This window comes from Thalassophryne amazonica, chromosome 14 (assembly GCF_902500255.1).
Source record: "Thalassophryne amazonica chromosome 14, fThaAma1.1, whole genome shotgun sequence".
NCBI lineage: Eukaryota > Metazoa > Chordata > Actinopteri > Batrachoidiformes > Batrachoididae > Thalassophryne > Thalassophryne amazonica.
Window position 1 is genome coordinate 28,883,308 of NC_047116.1, and position 21,476 is coordinate 28,904,783.

At 39.2% G+C, this 21,476-nt stretch overlaps 1 protein-coding gene across 4 annotated transcripts in view; it reads right to left on the reverse strand.

Annotated features, from left to right (window-relative positions):
- Positions 1–872: 872 nt before the first annotated feature.
- LOC117524567 (rap guanine nucleotide exchange factor 4-like) overlaps positions 873–21,476 on the reverse strand; it is a 90,339-nt gene continuing 69,735 nt past the window's right edge. For all 4 annotated transcript variants that reach the window (XM_034186379.1, XM_034186376.1, XM_034186378.1 and 1 more), the window contains 17 exons: positions 20,161–20,273; positions 18,348–18,433; positions 16,277–16,355; positions 16,013–16,163; positions 12,455–12,543; positions 12,191–12,221; positions 12,003–12,081; positions 11,513–11,659; positions 10,944–11,041; positions 9,596–9,721; positions 8,280–8,458; positions 8,085–8,175; positions 6,080–6,130; positions 5,800–5,887; positions 1,856–1,920; positions 1,605–1,659; positions 873–1,480 (listed from right to left, as the gene is read on the reverse strand). In XM_034186379.1, coding sequence (XP_034042270.1) covers positions 1,353–1,480; positions 1,605–1,659; positions 1,856–1,920; positions 5,800–5,887; positions 6,080–6,130; positions 8,085–8,175; positions 8,280–8,458; positions 9,596–9,721; positions 10,944–11,041; positions 11,513–11,659; positions 12,003–12,081; positions 12,191–12,221; positions 12,455–12,543; positions 16,013–16,163; positions 16,277–16,355; positions 18,348–18,433; positions 20,161–20,273 — 1,656 coding nt within the window. In that variant the 3' untranslated portion in view covers positions 873–1,352. The remainder of the gene's footprint in view (positions 1,481–1,604; positions 1,660–1,855; positions 1,921–5,799; positions 5,888–6,079; positions 6,131–8,084; positions 8,176–8,279; positions 8,459–9,595; positions 9,722–10,943; positions 11,042–11,512; positions 11,660–12,002; positions 12,082–12,190; positions 12,222–12,454; positions 12,544–16,012; positions 16,164–16,276; positions 16,356–18,347; positions 18,434–20,160; positions 20,274–21,476) is intronic.

Sequence of the window (21,476 nt, forward strand, 5' to 3'; positions counted from 1 at the left end):
ATAGAATAGAATAATTCTTTATTGTCCACTGATGTGGAAAATTGTCTTCGGCTCACCAGCACAAAAAAGACAACACTAAAATACAAACATAGTCATACAAACACACGAACAAAACAAAGATAAGATACATAAAATACATAGAAGGAAGAAGTAGAATAAGACCTAGTAAAATAAATAAAATAAAACTTTATTATGGCCCTAGAATATGGAATAACCTGACGGATGAACTCAACGATGTCCAAATATCAATCAGTTTAAAAATCAATATAAAGAAATGATGTTTTCAAGATATGTATCTGCTGAGGAAGGATGAGTTTTGTGTGTAGCCTATTGTAATTGTAAATTTGTTCGGTAACACTCGGATTGTGTCCTTTAAGGTGAAGAGATTGAAGTGGTTGAAAATGGGAGTGGGAATAGTTGTTTTTTGTTTTGTTTTGTGCACTCCTTTCTGATGACTAGATGATGTTACTTTTGGTTAAAGGGGTAGGTGTTAAAAAGCTTTGCTTCTGCCTACACCCTTTCAGGCACACGGATGCATTGTCAATCCATTTTCTTTTTCATTGTCAATCCATTTTCTTTTTCATTGTCAATCCATTTTCTTTTTCATTGTCAATTTTTTTATTTTTCAGTGTCAATTCATCTTCTTTTCGTTGTAAGTTTTGTTTGTTGTTGTTTTGGACTATGTGTGTGTGTGTGTGTGTGTGTGTGTGTGTGTGTGCTGAATAAATTAATTCATTCATTCATTATACTTCTCAACTGCATCAAAGAAGAGAACATCTCAAGAATCCGACACACAAAGATATCTTAGTGTGAGAGAACATCAGCTACAAAAATGAAATTTGAACATGCCAAAAAAAGTGCACAAGTACATTTATTTAAAATATTTAATCAGATCATTGCACTTTTTAAAACGACTGAGCTCACAAAAAATAATGTACAATTTACAACACATAATAAAGTTGGACAACTAAAAAATATCTTCTGATAAATCTAAAATAGAACACAAACGATTATGAAGAATATCTATGATGTGTATTTTAAATATGAAATATTAATAATGAGATAAATCTTTCATTTCACCAGCTGTTCCTATTATTTGACTTGGAGATGACGGTAATTTCTGCAGCAGCACACAGATATTAAAAGCACAACAGCAAGTAGATCAATGCTCTTAGAATATCACAAATTACAATAATTAAAAGCTCAACAGCACGGGATGTGGCCTCTGAAACAATGTCATTATCTGATGTGGCGTTACACTGTAGGTCCTCCACACAACTGTCTGTCTGTCAGTTCAATCACTTCCATGTGTAGCATTTCAGCAGCATCAACATCTCTGTCCCTGAGCATCTTCAAAGCCTGCGAGGCTCCAGTCCATGAGAGAGTTGAGTTAATGTTCTTTGGTTGTCGATCACTTTGAGTTGACGTACGTAGCTCCGCACTTCTGGGTGGCTCTTGTTCGCCTGAGGTGAATCTGGACCTGGTTTATTATTCAAAGTTCAACAAAGGACACCAGCATTTAAAAAAAAGATAATTTCTTGTCAAACTATCTGATACTTCATCTTATCCCTTTCTGAAATGATCAGTTGGGAAGTATGACTTACTGAACGGCTGGCTCCTGCAGTGTCTGACTGTTTTTACTGTATTGGCGATCATCCTCTGAAAAGAAAAAATATGCAGTAACCATTAAACATTTGTCAGTCGCTAAATGTACAAAGAGGAGCAGTTTCTGGATTACTCATGACTCTGATCAGCCATGTTGTCTCCAGTTTATACTGTGTCTGTTTGAGCAATTTTAGACGTTCACAGATTAGTTTACTTAGAAAGAGAGTGATCAGTTGTTTCTGTGACTTACCATCTTCTCAAAATTGACCAAGTTGTCAATGAACGTCTTGTTGCCGTCATGAGTAAATGTCATATCTAGAAAAAAAAAGGAAAACACAGTGTGAAAACAGACCACAGAGTAGACCAGTAATTCATACAGTTAAAAAAAAAAAAAAATCAAACCAGAATAAAAGTAGGGTTGGGACGATTAATGAAAATCATTAGTTGACTAGTTGGGTACCATTAGACATCGACTAGTCGGTGACTAAATTTGACATTGAATGAAATAAGCTAATTTCACATCTTCATGGTGAAACTCAAATGTGACATTTATTTTAACAAATATAAACACAAAATCACAAATACAAAAAACAACATTAGCATGAAGACAATACTTGCATTCATTTACTAGACATAGACGACCCGTTTGCGCCGACTAATTCACCTGCCAAGGTTCACACACTTTCCTCACTGAGTGCAGGGAGTGGTGGCAGCTCCAGTAATTCTGTTATTTTAAGGGTTAAATGAACTTAATAAATGGCTAGTCGACTACAGCACTAATAAAAAATAGTGCATAGTCGGATGCTATGCACAATTTCTCCAATCACAACCACAGAAGCCTATAATGTCTTTTGGGTTGTCTTGGTGTTATGTGGGCCGCTGAGAGGAGGTACTGCTGGCCCACCACCACCAGAGGGCGCCCTGCTTGGAGTGCGGGCTCCAAGCACGAGAGGGCGCCGGACCCTGAAGAAGTGACAGCTGTCATTCATCCCCTGCACCAGCTGTCACTCGTTCATCATCAGCATCACCATCTTAAAGCCGGATCGGAACTCCACCTCCTCGCCGAGAAATCGACTACCGTAAGGTAATTTCTCTGCTGACTCATACGTTGAGTAATAACCTGAACTTTTGTTGCAGCCGGTATCCTGTGGTGTTCGCCCTTATCTGGGAAGTGGCGTGGAGCGTGACGACGACAACCGCGTTACAGATAAGTGGTCACACCAGGAGCTGCACGAGTGTGTGATTCGGAGGTGGAGGTTCTCCTCCTAACTGTGTACAGACTATAGACCACTGAGTGTAAGGAGTTACACTCACTCATTCATCTTTTCTCTGCTTTCTGCCAGCAGTACCAGGGTCGACAGCCGAAGACAGAGGTCACCTGGGGATTCGGGACTTGGCGGCTCTGGTGTTCTTCAGACCGTTGGTGGTGGAGGCCGTGTGGGACGCGGTCTCTCTCTCGTCGGGGTCTTCTATCTTCGAGCCTGCCCACACGTCACCTGGTGTTAATTGACTTTGCAATTTCTGTACATTTCGTTGTGTATTGTCACAACAGTAAATTGTTACCTTTTGGCTTACTCATGTCCGTTCATTTTGCGCCCCCTGTTGTGGGTCCGTGCTACGACACCTTCCCAACACTTGGTGGCTTTCCTCACTCTTCTCCTCCTTGTACAGTCACTCAGTTTTTTGAGAACTGCCTTCTCCACACAGATTTACCATAGAGTGCCATACTGTTTGTATTTCTTCATAATTGATGTAAGTTCAAGACATATTCAGTGACTTGGAAATGTTCATGTATCCATCCCCTTGACTTGTCTGAAGAAAACTGGCAATAAAACTGATTATTTATAGGTAATATTCCAAAGGGGCCCATTATTTATACAACCCATCATCTTGGCTTTTATATTTTAATTAATTACATCAAGTTGTAAAGATTTGCTTTGAGTTTGAGTTTAAATAAGATAATTTTTGAAATTTTTTATACTGAGAAGCTTGATTTACTTTTTGTGTCTGAAATTTATAAACAAATTAAAATATGCGAAATACCAAGGGGCCCAATACTTTTGGAGGGCAGTGTAAATCTCACAATGAATTGTTTGATCTATGCTACCATTGAATAAGTTCCAGAAAGAAAAAATACAACCGCAGAAGCATTTTTGTGCTTCCTATAAGTCACACCTTTAAGGGGGTAAATTCCTTTCTAAGTTTTTAGTTTGAGATGCTTTAAACCATAAAGTTACCCACGATTAGGAGCATGGTCTCTCTGAGTAACAGCTGCTGAGCCCAGCCCAGCTCGCATGCACAGATATGCTCTCATCACTAGCTATTGTGTAAGGGCTGTGTCTGTATTTTGAGCATTTTATCATAGCTGCTTGTTGTGTGGTGGAACGTCCCAATGGATCATCTAAGACGTCCCTGCTGCAATATTTGAGTGAAATTCTCGTCTTATTTAATGCTGTATACCAAGGGCGTTAGCTGTTTTAACACCTTTTCGGAAGCCTGATCCATTAGATCCCTTTAATGTAAGATTACAAAGAAAATAGCATCTCATAACAATTAATGTCCACACCAAAGCAAACCGTTATGAGAACCACTGCACAGTCACCAAAATATGATGTAAACACCTGAAGTGAGGTTAGCCTGTTAGCTTAGCTGGTTCAGACTTGAAGTTAGGGCCGTGTTCAGGCTCTTATCTACAGACCTGCCCACGATCCACCTCTTTATCCATCTATGGGTTTGTCGTGATGCAGGTAGAGTTAGCATTGCCACTACTGGCATATAGAGACATCCAGATATGGGCTTCATATCGGCTGTTCTGGGTCTCTATAGAAAATGTTTGGGTGACATCATGCAGGCTTTGTCAGGTATATATACATTTCATGGTAATATTAGACTAACTGACAGTTAATGTGGTCAACAATTAGTGTTAGCACAGCAGAGGACACTGTTTCCACAATACACCAGCACCTTACACAGCACAACTCCCTGCTCTCGGCAAAATCCTCTGTCCTGGATGTATTTGAAATCGACTGCACATCCATAGTGATGCTTACAAGATTCCTCTAAAAAAGTAAAGGGATTCAGTCGACAGTGTGTTTCACAATACAGCTTTAATGAGCGTGTTGCAACAGTCTGTTGCAACATACTAGTACATATGTACGATTGGTTAAGGTTGATTTCCCATCTACCCTGCCCTACTGTTTGCACAATCACTATTATTACTGCTGCTGTGACATTGCAATCTTCCCCATGCGGGACTAATAAAGGAATATCTTATTTTATTTTTACAGGTCATATTTTATATGTTGTGTTGTCTCAGGACTTGCACTATAAACCATGAGCAAGCAACCAATATGACATTTCTTGCCAAACTATGCAAAATAAATAAATAAAAAAACTCTTCTGAATCCTTTGCAATACTGCACCAACTCTATGAAGAAGAAACAATGTCATGCACACAAATGAATTGCACAACAGGCCCAAAGGGCTATGGGAATAGGTCAAAGACAATCCACATCTTGAAAACCTTTAATGAGTATATCAGTAGACAAGACTGAGAGCATGAAGAAGATGCTGCACTCAGATTGTCACTTTATAGTGCAGATGATTGCTGAAGAAGTTTCCATCAACAGAGAGATGGTCTGAAGCAGCATTACTGAAAATCTCTAAATGCGCCAAGAAGGTACCCAAGCAGAAACAGTGAAGGGACAAGATGCTGTCAAACACCTCAACACCATCCTCAGTCTGTCAAAGAAAGGTGGATATTCCAATTCAATCACAGACCACTCAGCAGAGTCATTACTGGAAAGTTCCAACATCACCAAAACCAGAGTGAACGGATGTTGAAGTTGAAGGTCAAAGTGATGCTCGTGTATTTTAGCATCAAGGGCATCAACAACTTCGGGTTTCTACCAGAAAGTCAAACAATGTATTAATACATGTACAAGGAATTTCTCTGGCCTCTTATGAGACCTGTCTGGGACCAAAAAAAGACCTTTAGGAAAACAACACCTGGGTGATCCAAAATGACACTCCTGCTTCCAGTGTCCTGGCCAAATAACAATTTGTAGTAGAGCGGAATGGACCAAATCTGGTGCATTCTTCATTCTTGGCATCTTGTGATTTTTTTTCCGATTCCACTTTTATTATATATATGTCATAAACAAAACTAGTACATAAACAAATAAAATGACTGACCTTTGATCAACAGTGGCATGAAAGGAATGATGGGGGGCTCCAGCTTAGCAACTGTCAATCTGTACGCTCGATGGTTCCTGGATGGGTCCTGTGGGAACAGTCACAATGTAAAAGGAGCCATCCCAGATCCAGAAAAAGACTATGATGGCCACACTGAGTTGAGCAGCTTGCTGACTTGAAATTAAATGCCTGATCAGATGGAAAATTACCACCACCCAAATATGCAGATGTGAAGTGAAAAAGCATGACTGAATGTGAAAAATGACGTACTTCAACTTACCATCAAATTTTCAAATTCTCCGTAAGACTTCTTGAATTTGCTGGGAAGTTTCTAACAGAGACAACAGCAGACATTAACAATCAGTATACTGAATTAGTCCAATTTCCACACAATTTTGTTATAATTCTTCTGCTGTAATTAACTTACAAATGGGACCACTGATAAAATTGTTGATATTCTGTTTCTCTTTCCTTGATGTTATTGGGAGTGTGTACATTTTATATACATACTTCACACCTAAACCCATAATTTGTAATCACTCTGAGACAAGATTATGCCACAGATATAACCATGTCAAAAGTTATTATTAAAAGTTAATAATTAGCCTTTTAACCCTCTGAGGTCCATGGACATGTCAGCATGTCTAAGCATAGTTTTCATCATGTTTCTAATAATCAGCGACAGAAAGTCACAGAGATTTCATTCGACGACTTTCTGAAACTACAAATTCTTATCTGTAAAATGGATCTCTCTCAAACTCTAAAAGAATGGCCCTGTTGACCTGAAAACATGTTTTCATTTTTATTTACCCTCAAAGACAAAGAAAATCATTGTGGAAAAACATACGGAGCGATTAATTTTCTTCAGAAATGATGCGATGCAGTAATTTGCAGGTTTCATCACAAATTAATTTTATTTATCCAAAAATTAATTATATGACAAGACAAGCCTAAAACAGTCAGATATTACATTTTACATATGCTGTTTTGGAATTTTGGACACTGTGGTGCACTTACTTTGCAATTAGACGGTTTCCACTTCAAGACCCCCTGCATCCATTCTTCATGTAATGTGAAATTGCATCAGGAGGGGCATCTGGTGTAAAGCTTGTGCCAAATCAATATGCAGCTCTATACTGGATCTGCTGTCATGACCCTGAATGAAAGGGAGAAGCTGAAAGAAACTTATTTTACTGTTTTTGGAATGTTCCAGATCTCTGTTGTGTAGTTCCCAGCCGGTGGCACTGCTGCACTGCATATATATTAGACTAACTTTGTGACTGGAAGACTTTGGTAAACCCATATCTAACACCAAAACCATTTGTCCACATGAATAAAAATATATATTCATGAAGATTTGAAGAATTTCATATTTTCAGCATTAGAGCCAAAGTAGATCTTTTACCCAGTGTTCTAGACAAACAGATGTCTCACTATTGGAAAATTGAGATGTCGTTGAACATTGTGATGTGCAACACATGGGCATTACACGAAAAGAAAGGGTGAATTATTGAAAAGCTTGGTAAAATCAAGAAAATGCCAAGTGCCTCTCTGTCCGAGGCACTAATGACATCACGCAAAGCTCATGGCTGTGCACCATAGAGCACTGGGCTGACCACAATATGCCCTAGCTGAAGCTGACACAGCACAGTGCAGTCTGCTTATGGAATGACAGCTTGTGCTGTGGCCCACTGGTGACATGATGGATGGGTGCTGGCCCTGGACTCCAGTGTGCTGGACTTATCTCAAGACATCCTGCCTGTGGCTCCAATGACTGTGTGCTAATCTCAATAATACACTTTGCTTTTGATGCTATTCTGTATTTTTCTGTTTCCTGTTTCTTCAGCTTGGTAAACATTTTGTAAAAGCCTTGTAACTGTTTGAATGGCCTAAGCAGTGGGTCACCCCTATGAGTCTGGTCTGCTTAAGGTTTCTTCTTTAACATCACCAGAGGGAGTTTTTCCTTACCACTGTCACCTGTGCACTAGGGGTTGCTAGGGTTTGACCTTACTCGTGTGAAGCACCTTGAGGCAACTTTGTTGTGATTTGGCGCTGTATAACTAAAACAATTTGAAATTCTAATGCCCTTGGATCCCAGAGGGTTAATCTAATTAAATGTATTATATGAAGTAGTACTTAAATGTATTATTTGATGCAGTATTGTTGACTTAAAATGTTTATTTCCTATGCGCTGCACTCCTGACTTGTCAAGTAGAGATGTATGCACACACAGTATGTCCATTACAATAGTTTTTCACTATATGTACGTCCCTTTACTCACTTACCTCCCAGGTCTGACTGAGTCTGCTAACTGCTGGGTTACTCAGTCCCATGATGATAGCAAAGAAGGCATTCAGATTTCTGTATTCCTTACAGCTATGACAGATAACATAAAAAGAAAATCAGAAACAATTAAACAAAAACACAAAGGAAACAAGGGACAGGAACACTGTGTAGGAGCAGATTAACAGTCTACTCACTGGCCAGCAATCTTGATGAACTTCCTGAGGAGCTGCACACGTTTGCTGAACTGAGAACACAGGCAGATCTCTGTGATCACCCAAAACTGGATTTCATTAAATCTTTTTAGGAACAAGTCCAAGTTCACAGTTGCCTTCTTGAAGTTTTGCCTCCCAAATGTGTGATAGATGAGTTCCAACTGTTGGAGACCAAAGGAAAAGAACAACGCATACGGTTTCCATCCACATAAATACAAGTCACATATTGTAACACCTTAAACTTAAATCAGTTTTGGGATGGGTGGGTGGGGATCTATACTCATGATATTGCAATATTTAATCATGATAAAAGAATTGATTTTTAAAGCCCAGAATCAATATAATTCAAAATGAGTTACTGGTGGAAACAAGGTAGAAATGACGACCACTTTCATTCAGCAGGGGGTTCAATGTATTGTCAACCCACAGAGCCCTATACAAGAATCTAACCTTAGTATTACATGAAGTCACCTCAGTTTCAAACAGCCACAAGAAAAAAATAATGGGACATCACAAGAAATTTGACCACACATCAACATGAGCACTGATGAATATTTACTTAAAGGAGCAGAAGCCAGAGAGTGCAAAACTAAAGGACTGGAATGAGTCTTTATTTGTAGGTTTAAAAGTTGAGACCTGCCGACTGTTCTCGAGTCAAACGTGCAGTGAACTGAGGCAAGGTGGGAAGAGCAAGCAGTGTGAAGCAGTTTCTTTTGGCTGCTCTGGTCAGAAAGGCCCACTGCTACATGAAGAAACAACATCCAATTTTGACTTTGAGCACGGAAAACATTAATCCAAGATAGAAAAACAATACTTTGCATGACCTGCTGTGGCACACATCATGATATACCAATCACTGTAAGTCAACATCATCCAACCCTAATAATCTATTACCACTTTTTCTGTAGCAAGTCTTGGGTTAAAGATACAATGGCAGGCAGTTTATTTCAAAAAGTGTTTTAATTATTTAATTACCAAATATGCAGTGTGTTTCTCTCAAGGAAAAAACCTCAAATGTGATGTGTATTTTTCATGATTTATAAGTCTTTAGAAGTGTATTATTTCACTTTTCTTTATGGTCTAGTCTAAAAAGCAAACAAATCACAATATATTGTGATATCAAATTGCAATACTTGTGAAATTGCATTTCTCAAATATCGTGATACGTATCGACTAAACACCAAAGTAATGTAATACATATCATATAAGGAGTTAAGTGTATCATCCCAGCCCTAGTCTGAATTATTTCTAGTTTAAGGAATCAGTTCTTCTCATGGCACTTTTTTATTGAGCCATACCTCATGCACACAGTGAAACAGCTCCCAGTCATAAAAAGTCATGTGATAAGCCACATCTTTAGAGCTCATCAGTTCAAAGATGGCCAAAGAACCTTCAGAGGGACCCTCCTGCTCAGGTAAAGGTGTCTGAAATATAGGACACAGAAAAGAATACCATTGTATTCATCACATTTACACTTTTTAACTCATCTCTTTTGGAATGTCAACAACAACGTCTGGCTTCTCAAAAATGCTTTTACCAACCTGGCTGTCAAATTGTTTTTTAGTTGTTTATTTTGGCCCACAATGATCTCAAAATGTAAAGGAGACCATCCCAGAACCACAAGCAGATGGTAATGTAGATGTTCCATGGGACTAAAATACATGTTTAACCTTTAACTGCAGCTTTCTGTTGAGATCTGTCATTTTGTGGCCATTGATTAACCACTTAATACATACAAAAAGTATTATACATAACAGTATTTCTGCCAGAGCTCTCCCCTCCGGGGACATCATTTTTGAGGTCAAAGTGAGTTATACCTCAGGACATGTTGTCCAACTTTGGACCATGGTTTCAGTAAATACAGCTGAGTTGTTACTTGCTTAAGGCTCCCTGACACGAGCATGTCTTTGATTCACGCACTAGCACGCACGTCGTCTTGATGAACCCACCCACTGTGTTCCCAGCTGGACGCCGTTCTTTGTTCCACTGGCTGCCACGTGCTCTGCGCTGGACGTTGCGTATATAAAATAATTATTTCGTATCGGATTAATCATTTTCTCTGCAAATTGGCCATCGAAAACGGCTGTAATCACTTCCTGAATTACAGAGGACCGCTCGAGCTTCAGCCGTTCCCGTGAGCGCACGCCTAACAAGGTGCAGAGAGCATTTTGAGCCATCTAGAAAGGTAATTATTTGTCATGTTTACATTGTCAAGCTTGGTAAAACAACTATGTGTTCTTTCCTTCTTGTGTGCAGCTGTTAAAGAATGTTTATAACAGATTTAACTTCTTGTTATAATCATTCAGATGAGCTGTGCTCTGATGCGACCCGCTGATGTCACCACTCGCTCTGTTCACGTCTTCTTTACTCCACTTGACGAGCTGCACATCGTGTTGGCGATTAGATCACGCCACGTACCACGACATTTATGCATGAAAGATTTTGTGAACATTTCAAAATTCTCTGTGCGAAATAGCGCGCACCAGCACCCCGTCACATCCGGTCTGCCCCCGTTAAAGACAAGATTACTCTCCAGCACGACACAGGTTGTGCTAGTGCGTGAGTCAAAGGCATACTTGTGTCAGGGGGCCTTTACTGTGCATGTGTTGGTTAATAATGAATGCGACGTAGGAAGCAACGACTGACCAAAGAATCCAGCTGATCTCTCTGACAGACAAACAGTCGTCCATTTATACTGAGTGTGGAGAACACTGAGACATCGCTGGGTTTGAAGATGACTTTCTCTGGAGAATAAATACAAGGTGACAAAGACATCATTTGCCATTGTTATCTCAGCCATAACATCACAATAACCCAGTTACATTATAAAAACCCCAAAATCAGATCAAGTCAACATACGGAAAACACAAGCAGTTCAGGCAGCCAACTGAATTTGAACTACGACATTCACAGCATACTACAGACTGTTACAAACCTACAATACAACCTTGTCGTATAATCTCTATCATGTAATATTACAGACCGGTATGTATAAAAAAGTAATATTCAAAACGTTGAGGGTTTACTATGCTTCAGAAACTGCATTCACTGATTTAGCTTCCGTGCTATTGTCATTTGACTTTTGACAGCAAGATATAAACCACCACAAAGGTCACTAATTTTCTACTAAGTTAGCCACACTTTTTACTCCAACACTCTGCTTGGGGTCCATAGTTTACAGCAAATTAATAACATGTGGATGCTGTCTATCTCACCTCCTGCTGAGCTCAGGCTGACCAAGAAGAGGTTGTCCGCTGACCCCAGCTTTTCGGACACAGTACCAATAACCTCCTTTACTGAGGCAGCCACAGAGACTCGGAGTGTTGTGTAAGTTTCGTCATAGCAGTAGACTTTGAACAGAACTGAAAATGGAGATTAGAACAATACAAGACCATCAGCGAGAAGAGTCACCACAGATAAGTTCAGTTCAATACCAAACAGTAACAGCTGATCTTATCTGTACAACGGTTAGTTGTGCTTAGACAAAATATATAAAAGCCAGTATTACACGGGTTTTTTTAACTAGGGATAAAAAAGGTGAATACTGTAAATGTTGCCTTTCCTGTAATGTGGATGATCTCAAATCTATTAAACATTATGTAAACTTGTTACATTTTAAAATGGTGACATAACAGTTCATGCTAATATCTGGGAAACATTTATTGTTGGATACAGGCTAGAGCACCTGGAGATGTGTGAACTTACTTTCATCATTACTTTTGATTGGCTGCCGTTTCTGAAGCTTCTCGTCTCCCATGCTGAATTGTCGCAGCAGAATTTTGTGCTGTGACATTGTTGAACAGATTAACTCACATACTTTTCCAAACATTTTACATGATTAAGCAAGACCAGAATGTTTAGGTATAATTAAAAAAAAAAAATACATTTAAGACCTTTTTCTGTGAGGATCTGGCATCTTCAATGCTTAAATGTTAGAAAAACAAAACAAAGAAAGAAAAAAAGGTAAATAATTAACAAATGATAGTTTGATTTGAACAATTACTAATAAATTACGAAAGTAATAACAGGGTTATTTTGCTTGACAATAGGACTGGACTTGTGTACATCGTGGTGCTTCTGAAACACTACAAATACAGTTAATACCGGAATCATTGAAATTCAGCAAAGTTGTACTCCAGAACAAACACAAGACTTACTTGCACTTAACAATGGTCTCCAATTCTGATAGCTCATCCTTGAGGGATAGGATCACTTTTGCATCATTAGCTACAGCAGTGAAAAATTCCTGGAAATTACAACCCAGTGATTAAAAAAATAATAAAATAAAATAAAACCAACAAAAAAAGCACTGCTTGCTTGTGTTTGCTAACAATTATTCAGCTGGACAGCATTAGTTTTTGCATTTCTGCTGCATTTATAAATATCTAATTAAGATTTTTTTTTATATATAATATTTAATATAATATTTTATTTATTTAATTTAATATTTCTTTGCTTTCTAAAGAGAGTTTGACAGTCAAAAAGCGCAGCTGTCCATATCATGGGATGTATCCCTAATAAGTTCTGTTATGGTGTCACAGAGGGAGGAGTTAATCTAAATAAGAACAAACAACATATCCTATCCTTCACCTCTCTTCTGGCCAGATGAGCCATTCTGCTCAGGTGGACAGAAACTTCTCCACCCACTCATGCTCAATGGCTGGCCGACATCATGTCCTGTTTAAAACGGGAGAAAATCAGATTCTCGCTTCAACAGAAAGACAGTAAATTTGAGATGGTTTGGGGACCTTTCTTGAAACTATTCCAGTCTCTTTGACAACACAATTTACTTTGAGTAGTGTAGTTTCTTGGCTATTTTTATTATTAACAACCCCCTTTTTTATGACAGGGATGGGGAGGGATTATTTTCTCTTTTTGTTATTGTTTTTACTGCACGTTATGCTTTACACTGACATTGACTTAATTTGTTAATGTCCTCACTAATGTTTGCATGCAAATGTGTCATTGTCAATTTTTTCTCATCTTGTTGCTTTTTGTTTTCTGTTTTTTTTTTTGTTTGCTTGTTTTTTGTTTTTGAAAAAAAAAAAAGAAAAAATCAATAAAAAAAGATTTTGAATTTAATAAGTGCTGTTATTGTGGTATCTGCTTGTTCTTTACAAAAACATGTGTCAGTCATGGCTTCAAATAAAACTGTAGTGTTTCTAAAGCAACTACTGCTTCCATCAAATTAAAAATATACACTTGCTGTTAAGGCTGCTACACTTCAACCGACAGACTGCTAGGTCTGATGAAACTGTTATGTGCAGACGCGAGTTGAGGAGCGGACCAGCGTCTGACTGAACCCAGCGCTAAATAACCAGAAAGCGGTTCCAAAAACAAAACATTTATTTCCCTTTTGTGCAATAATTGTGTACAACATAAATGTGCGGTTTGTCTGGCGAGGTGAAGGACGGCGCACTCTCCAGCGCCCAAATGGATCAAAGCTCGGCGCTTCTGGACCCAGACTCACCGCCGAACACCCCCCAGGTGGATACGACAAACTGACTCTGTGAAGGATGGAAAAGGTGAGGTAAGTCAACAGCTACAACAAATATCCTTCAAAGGCACACACTATCAGCAACACATTCAGGTCTGAATTTAAGCTTTATGTAAATGAGCAGCTTCTCACAACAGGTGGAGGATCATCATTCCGTACGCCACGGCAGTGAGAAGCGAGCTGCACAATTCTCATCAATGTTCAAATATACTGCGTAACAAAATACCAAATTACTATTAACACTTATTCAGACAATCACCTCTGATGTGTGCTGACAGCATATGTCCCTCACCCGTCCTCCTTCACAGGCACGATGTGTCAAACCCAGGCGCGGTCCTCAGCGTCTCACAAACGAACGTCACAAGGTCGAGTTCCCGGCAATTCTGCTTGAATCACTCATGGCTTAAATGCAGAACGCCATCTCATTATCTGCTTCAGCTGAAAGTCTTTAAGTTTGCACATGAGCATCATCCACAGGTGCTGCAAGTCATTAGGCCTGCACGTGAACATCCTCCACAAGTGCAGCCAATAATGCTGATGAGGGTGAAGGACTCTTCCGCCAGCACCTTCTCCACAGACAAAAACCAGTTTGCATACCACCTGGAGAGCAAAGAAAAGAAAACAACACAAAAATGTCCAGCCAAACCCCCCAACACACAACAGTAACAGCCCAGTCTCACGTTTTTTTTTTCGTTCTTCCGTCACAAAATGAGTAACATTTTCGTGACTGTTTTTTTAACTCACTATTACTAACCCTACTCCTTCCCCCAACCCTAACCATAACCACCCTGACACCCCCCCCCCCCCCACTTCACTTTTAATTTCATGCAGCCATCACGGAATGAATTAGAATGAATTCATGCTGCCGTGACGAAAATGAGGCGCATTTGGTCACAATACCACGACCAATAGATTAATGTATATTTCATGCTGCTGAATCACGACTTGCCGTGAGACCAGGTTGAATGAAAAGAAGTCAAGACCCTCATTTCAACAAAAAAATAATTTGGGGGGAGCACCTAATGCATCTCTTAACTTTCCAAGTTTGGCACTCAACACATACAGTAGCAGCAGCAGCAGTCTTGTGTACTATGAGTTGGCCAGTTACTGGGGCCAATAAAAAATTATTCTAATCCAATTACATTTTTTCCACAAATCTGATTGGGTTAATCGTGTGAGATTTCAAACAATAAAATATCATGTAAAAGGTGACAAAATATTAAAACCATTTCACATTTAATGTACTAGTCCACGCCCTGACTGTAAGCGCTGCTACTCAGATGTTAATAATTGTGCTGTTATGTGAGGGCGACAGAAACTAGTGCAGCGAGGATGATGCTGAACTGTGTGGATTTAATGGATTTAACTGGATTGATTGATGGATTTACCGCGGATTTAATTCAGTGCAGCTGACAAGATGGAGAAATCTGTGGGTCTGCTCACAGAATTTCCAGTTTGGCATCAAGACGCTGTTGCAAGGGTAAGCTTTGACGAGCTGACCACACCCTTTCACAACGACTCGCCGACCGAATTACAGAAAAATAAACCGTGCAAACTTTGGAATTGGATTAGAATGGGAATAACCCCCTTGTGTCTGATGATTTGCAGACGTTAATGCTGGATTATGGTTGCAAATAGCCGTAAAACTTCTTTTTACCAGCTGTGCCAATGCGTCACCAGTAAAACTCAGTTTGCAACCGTAAAATCCAGCATTAACATCTGCAAATCATCAGACACAACAGGGTTATTCCCTAATTTGACTCATCAAGAAAACATACCAGGACAAAGTTCTTGCAATGTTTTTCTTCTTAGTCCTTCCTAATTTCAAATTAATTTGTCCACTTATGTTGAAGCGTTGCTATCCCATCACAGAAGAAGGTCATATATTGACCTGGAATTTGCCAATAAGTCATTATGACATCATCATTCTGCAGGGGGATTTTGGTTTAGGAAATGGGTAGTAGCCAAATAGAGACAAGTCACGTGTTTAAAGGGCACAAGGCCACAGTTCAGAGGTACAGTTGGCCACTTCAGACTCCTGTGCTGTCTAGACATGGTTGCTGTCTTGGACAAAGTACACGCCTGCTCAATTTTTCTCTCCGCTACTTTTTGATCTCCTATGCTGCAGAGTTTGCACAAAGATGTACCGTGCATGGTATGCAGCCATGCTTCAAATTCCTACAACTGTTTTTAACAGTACCCACATTAATTATCTGACCTCTAGGAAAGAAAGTGAGGTGTCCTCCTCATGTAGGTAATCTCCATGTACAGAAGCCCACTGCATCACCAGACGGATCACCCTGCGTTTATTGTTTAGTGCATAGTCCAGTTTCTCTTGATCAGAGCCCTGCGAGGCCTGGGCGTGGTAAGTGAACAGCAGTTAAAGAACAAAATCTCAGCAATTGCGTTTCCTCTAAATGGCCCAAACAGCACAGAGAACAAAGGTTAATATTACAGAGGTGTGAACTTAGACAAAGGATATTGGGCCATCAACACTGGACACAGCTGACTGTTTGGGATGAAGACACAGTGCATGAGCACAAAGTCATCTAAAGCAGAGTCTGAGACAAAATGGAGAAAATCATATCAAACAGATCAAGAGGTAACTTTTGACATACATGCCCTGGTCTCTGTGGGCAAAGGAAAGCCATATGTACCAACAAAACAGAGTAATTAGATCAGCTGTGTGATGTGTGGCTAATTACAGATGATAGCAAACAGGTCAGTGCAGAGCAAGAACGCACACTAGAAAATCTGAGGCAGTGAAGAGTACAACCCCTGGCAAAAATTATGGAATCATCGGCCTCGGAGGATGTTCATTCAGTTGTTTAATTTTGTAGAAAAAAAGCAGATCACAGACATGACACAAAACTAAAGTCATTTCAAATGGCAACTTTCTGGCTTTAAGAAACACTATAAGAAATCAGGAAAAATAATTGTGGCAGTCAGTAACGGTTACTTTTTTAATCCAAGCAGAGGGAAAAAAAATATGGAATCACTCAGTTCTGAGAAAAAAATTATGGAATCATGAAAAACAAAAGAACGCTCCAACACATCACTAGTATTTTCTTGCACCACCTCTGGCTTTTATAACAGCTTGCAGTCTCTGAGGCATGGACTTAATGAGTGACAAACAGTACTCTTCATCAATCTGGCTCCAACTTTCTCTGATTGCTGTTGCCAGATCAGCTTTGCAGGTTGGAGCCTTGTCATGGACCATTTTCTTCAACTTCCACCAAAGATTTTCAATTGGATTAAGATCCCGACTATTTGCAGGCCATGACATTGACCCTATGTGTCTTTTTGCAAGGAATGTTTTCACAGTTTTTGCTCTATGGCAAGATGCATTATCATCTTGAAAAATGATTTCATCATCCCCAAACATCCTTTCAATTGATGGGATAAGAAAAGTGTCCAAAATATCAACGTAAACTTGTGCATTTATTGATGATGTAATGACAGCCATCTCCCCAGTGCCTTTACCTGACATGCAGCCCCATATCATCAATGACTGTGGAAATTTACATGTTCTCTTCAGGCAGTCATCTTTATAAATCTCATTGGAACGGCACCAAACAAAAGTTCCAGCATCATCACCTTGCCCAATGCAGATTGGATATTCATCACTGAATATGACTTTCATCCAGTCATCCACAGTCCACGATTGCTTTTCCTTAGCCCATTGTAACCTTGTTTTTTTCTGTTTAGGTGTTAATGATGGCTTTCGTTTAGCTTTTCTGTATGTAAATCCTTTCCTTTAGGCGGTTTCTTACAGTTCGGTCACAGACGTTGACTCCAGTTTCCTCCCATTCGTTCCTCTTTTGTTTTGTTGTGCATTTTCGATTTTTGAGACATACTGCTTTAAGTTTTCTGTCTTGACGCTTTGATGTCTTCCTTGGTCTACCAGTATGTTTGCCTTTAACAACCTTCCCATGTTGTTTGTATTTGGTCCAGAGTTTAGACACAGCTGACTGTGAACAACCAACATCTTTTGCAACATTGCGTGATGATTTACCCTCTTTTAAGAGTTTGATAATCCTCTCCTTTGTTTCAATTGACATCTCTCGTGTTGGAGCCATGATTCATGTCAGTCCACTTGGTACAACAGCTCTCCAAGGTGTGATCACTCCTTTTTAGATGCAGACTAACGAGCAGATCTGATTTGATGCAGGTGTTAGTTTTGGGGATGAAAATTTACAGGGTGATTCCATAATTTATTCCTCAGAATTGAGTGAGTCCATATTTTTTTCCCTCTGCTTGGTCTAAAAAGTAACCGTTACTGACTGCCACAATTTTTTTTTCTTGATTTCTTACAGTGTTTCTTAAAGCCAGAAAGTTGCCATTTGAAATGACTTTAGTTTTGTGTCATGTTTGTGATCTTCTTTTTTCTACAAAATTAAACAACTGAATGAACATCCTCCGAGGCCGGTGATTCCATAATTATTGCCAGGGGTTGTAGAATCAAACCCTTCGTGTAACAATCATTATCACAGCTACTGATATTGTATTAGATGATACTTTTGTCACTAGATATTGCAACCAGAAAGAAGTACCTGACTCTGTGAATTGAGAATCCAACCGCATCCTTTCAAGGAGGTGCTCCAGAATCTTCTCTGGTGTTCCAGACATTACAGCATATCTGGAGTCACATGGAATTAAACACAACATTCACGAACCAAAAAACACAAGCTTTTAACAACAGCACTATTGCTCAGATTTGTGTAGCCTGAATACATGTCTGTGACTAATATTAATCCTACATGCAATCGTGCAATTCTTGGCTGAGTAACAATTTGGGGGAGTCTAGGCAAATCAACTCTGGGAGCATGTGCCAGTGCTGCACTTCATCACAGTCACCAGATCATTGAATCACCCCGGCCCTGGATGACAACCACCCAGACAGGTTGCATCCACATCTCTCAAAATTAACCATCTATCTGCCACAGCCAGGTGAAATGTGGGTGACCCCTTGGCAATGCAAGTGATACTCCTCATCTGAGTCTTCCTAAGTAACCGCTTATCTGACACAAACTCATTCCAGTAAGTAGTTCCTCAGAAGAGACCTAGTACCAAAGACATGCAGTTGCCACCTTAGGTCACTGGTTAGTCTCCAAATCTCACAATCATACAGTAAGTCCACCCAGTCACAGTCAATAAACCTTTCCTTGACAAAATTAGATAAACTGCTGGTTTTCCACAACAGTGCAGGAGCAAGAATACATCCCTGATGAATGCCAGTATTCACTGGAATGGAATGGCTACTGAGTCCAGGCAAATACATAAAAATGTAAAGAAAAGCTTCTCTGTAAAAGCAAATAAACACAAAGACATATTTACTACTTGCTAATATCATGACAAGTATCAGTGGCCTTGAGTGGCCACCAGGATCCTGTGATTAATGCTGCAAGCTTATCCATTAATATGACAGTATGACAAAAAAAACATGGTTTTTGGTCTTTACAGCAGGTGGGTTCAATAACTAATCACTTTAAGATATTATAAATGTTCTTCCAAATACTGCTTAGCATTTTTTACTACCAGTTGTGTATTTTGCACTATTGAAGCCCACTCTAACAGCTGTCAAGCTGCATGCTTTTCTTTTCTTGCATGTGCGACACAGGTACTTCCATTGATGTTGGGAAGGATGTAATGTGTCTATAAAGCAAACATTATCATGTTAAAGTGTCAATGAGACAATCTGCTTCATTTTTATTTAATGGCTGCTTTTTGTAGTTTGCATCTCTCTCTGCTGTATGATTGACGGTATTATTTTCCAGTAGGCTCCAGTATTAACTACAGCCTTTATCATTATTTCATTAAAGACCAGATGTTTCATTACTTTTGGAGTCCAGTGTAGTATTTTCAGCTGCACAGTTTAGATTATTTTGTCATACTCATATATATATAAATACTTATTGTCAGGAATACTTGCAGTGAGATTTGAAGGACCACACAAAGTCAAGTAAGGTGATTTTTTTGCTATGTATGACTTCATATTATGACTTCTTTGTGACTTCATGATGAACTCACACACCAATCAATCACAAATATTTTGAACTGCTCAAATCTCCAGACACACTGGTAACAAAGATATTACAAAAAACATGTTTTTGGAATATATTTTGCTTGTTAATCATCTGAAGATACCAACCCAACTAATATTCCCACCAAGTTTGGTGAAAATCCATCCACCCTTTTAGTGGTTATTTTGTTCACACATACACACAGGAGTAATTACAATGTCATGCTCATATGGCGGTGCACAGGGAAACAAATTTTGCAGCTCGTAAGTACAACGATTGCAGGAAATGTCAGCAATCTATAAGGGAAACTTCAATACAGTTGCTATGACTTGTGTACATTTACTTGTAATTGGATGGTGTGGCTCCACGGCTGGAGGTTCGACTGCTGCTGAGACTTTGAAGAACCAGAACATCCTGACCGTGCTCCTTCAGACGCACAGTGTTGGCCTCCACATCCTTAAGACAGTACATACACATTGGTTATATGATTTTATTATACTGACACAAGATTTACAAAAATATGATAAGATCAAGACAGCTGAACACGATACAATAGCCATGATCAGTGGAAAGTTGTATCTGGTGTTAACTCTGTATCAGGATTTATTAGATGAACTTTAAACTTTGTGTCTTATTTTCGTCAACTCTGACATATACTTCATAACTTCAAATAAGAATGATGTACTCAATAAATTGCACCATGACTAGACCTTTACATGACCGACTGGTTGAACTGAGCAGAACGTAATTTACAGCATCACACAGTCATCCCAAAATCTACAAGGTGTCATGGTCTAAAAAGTGAAGTGACCCCAACTCAGAGAAACAGGCAGGATGGAGAATTTTAAAGTTCTTTAATCAAACCATGGCTCAGTCCAAAGCCGTACATGAGAGATACACAAGAGAAGAGCAGAGGTGTTATTCAGAGTGCTGGGAAACAGACTGCAAGTCAGAGTTCAGTACATCACAAGCAAAGAGTGGCTAAACCAGCAAGGTTGATGGAAGAGGCTAAAAACTATAAGTAAAAGTCCAATAACCAGGAATCAATCAACAAGGAAAGACAAGAACTCACAGAAAGCAGGTACAAAACACAAAAGCAAGGTTTACCTAGATTAAGAGGCAATTAGCTAAATGCAAGACAGGTAAGAGGAAAATGGAGGAAAAACGGGAAGAAAGCAAATGAAAAGAAACAAAGGAGGACTGACTGTGTTCAGTTCTTTGAGGATATTTGTTGTTCTTCAAAGACTCCATCTTTCATGTATACTGCTTTTGGACTGGCTTTCTTTTTTCTTTACTCTTTTTTTTTTTTACCTCATTACTCACCCTAAATTGCCCTCCTCTCAACTGTTCTTTGGAATGTGTTGTCGGCCTTAAATGCAGGAATAGATGTAATAACAAAATAAATGAAGTTGACCCGACAAATCATGAAATATCTGGGTTTCATACGGTCTACAATGCAGTCAAAGATAAAGTAAATGCAAGAATCACTGCTTTTTTAAATATATCATCGCAACTTTTTCTGATTTGGGGTTGCATGTATACCTGTAAAAAACACTCACATGATCAGTCACAGGCCAATAAAAGAGGCAGATTTGACAAACACAAATTATTATATATGCTTCATATTTAGCGGGATGACATCATGGATGCTGGGGATTG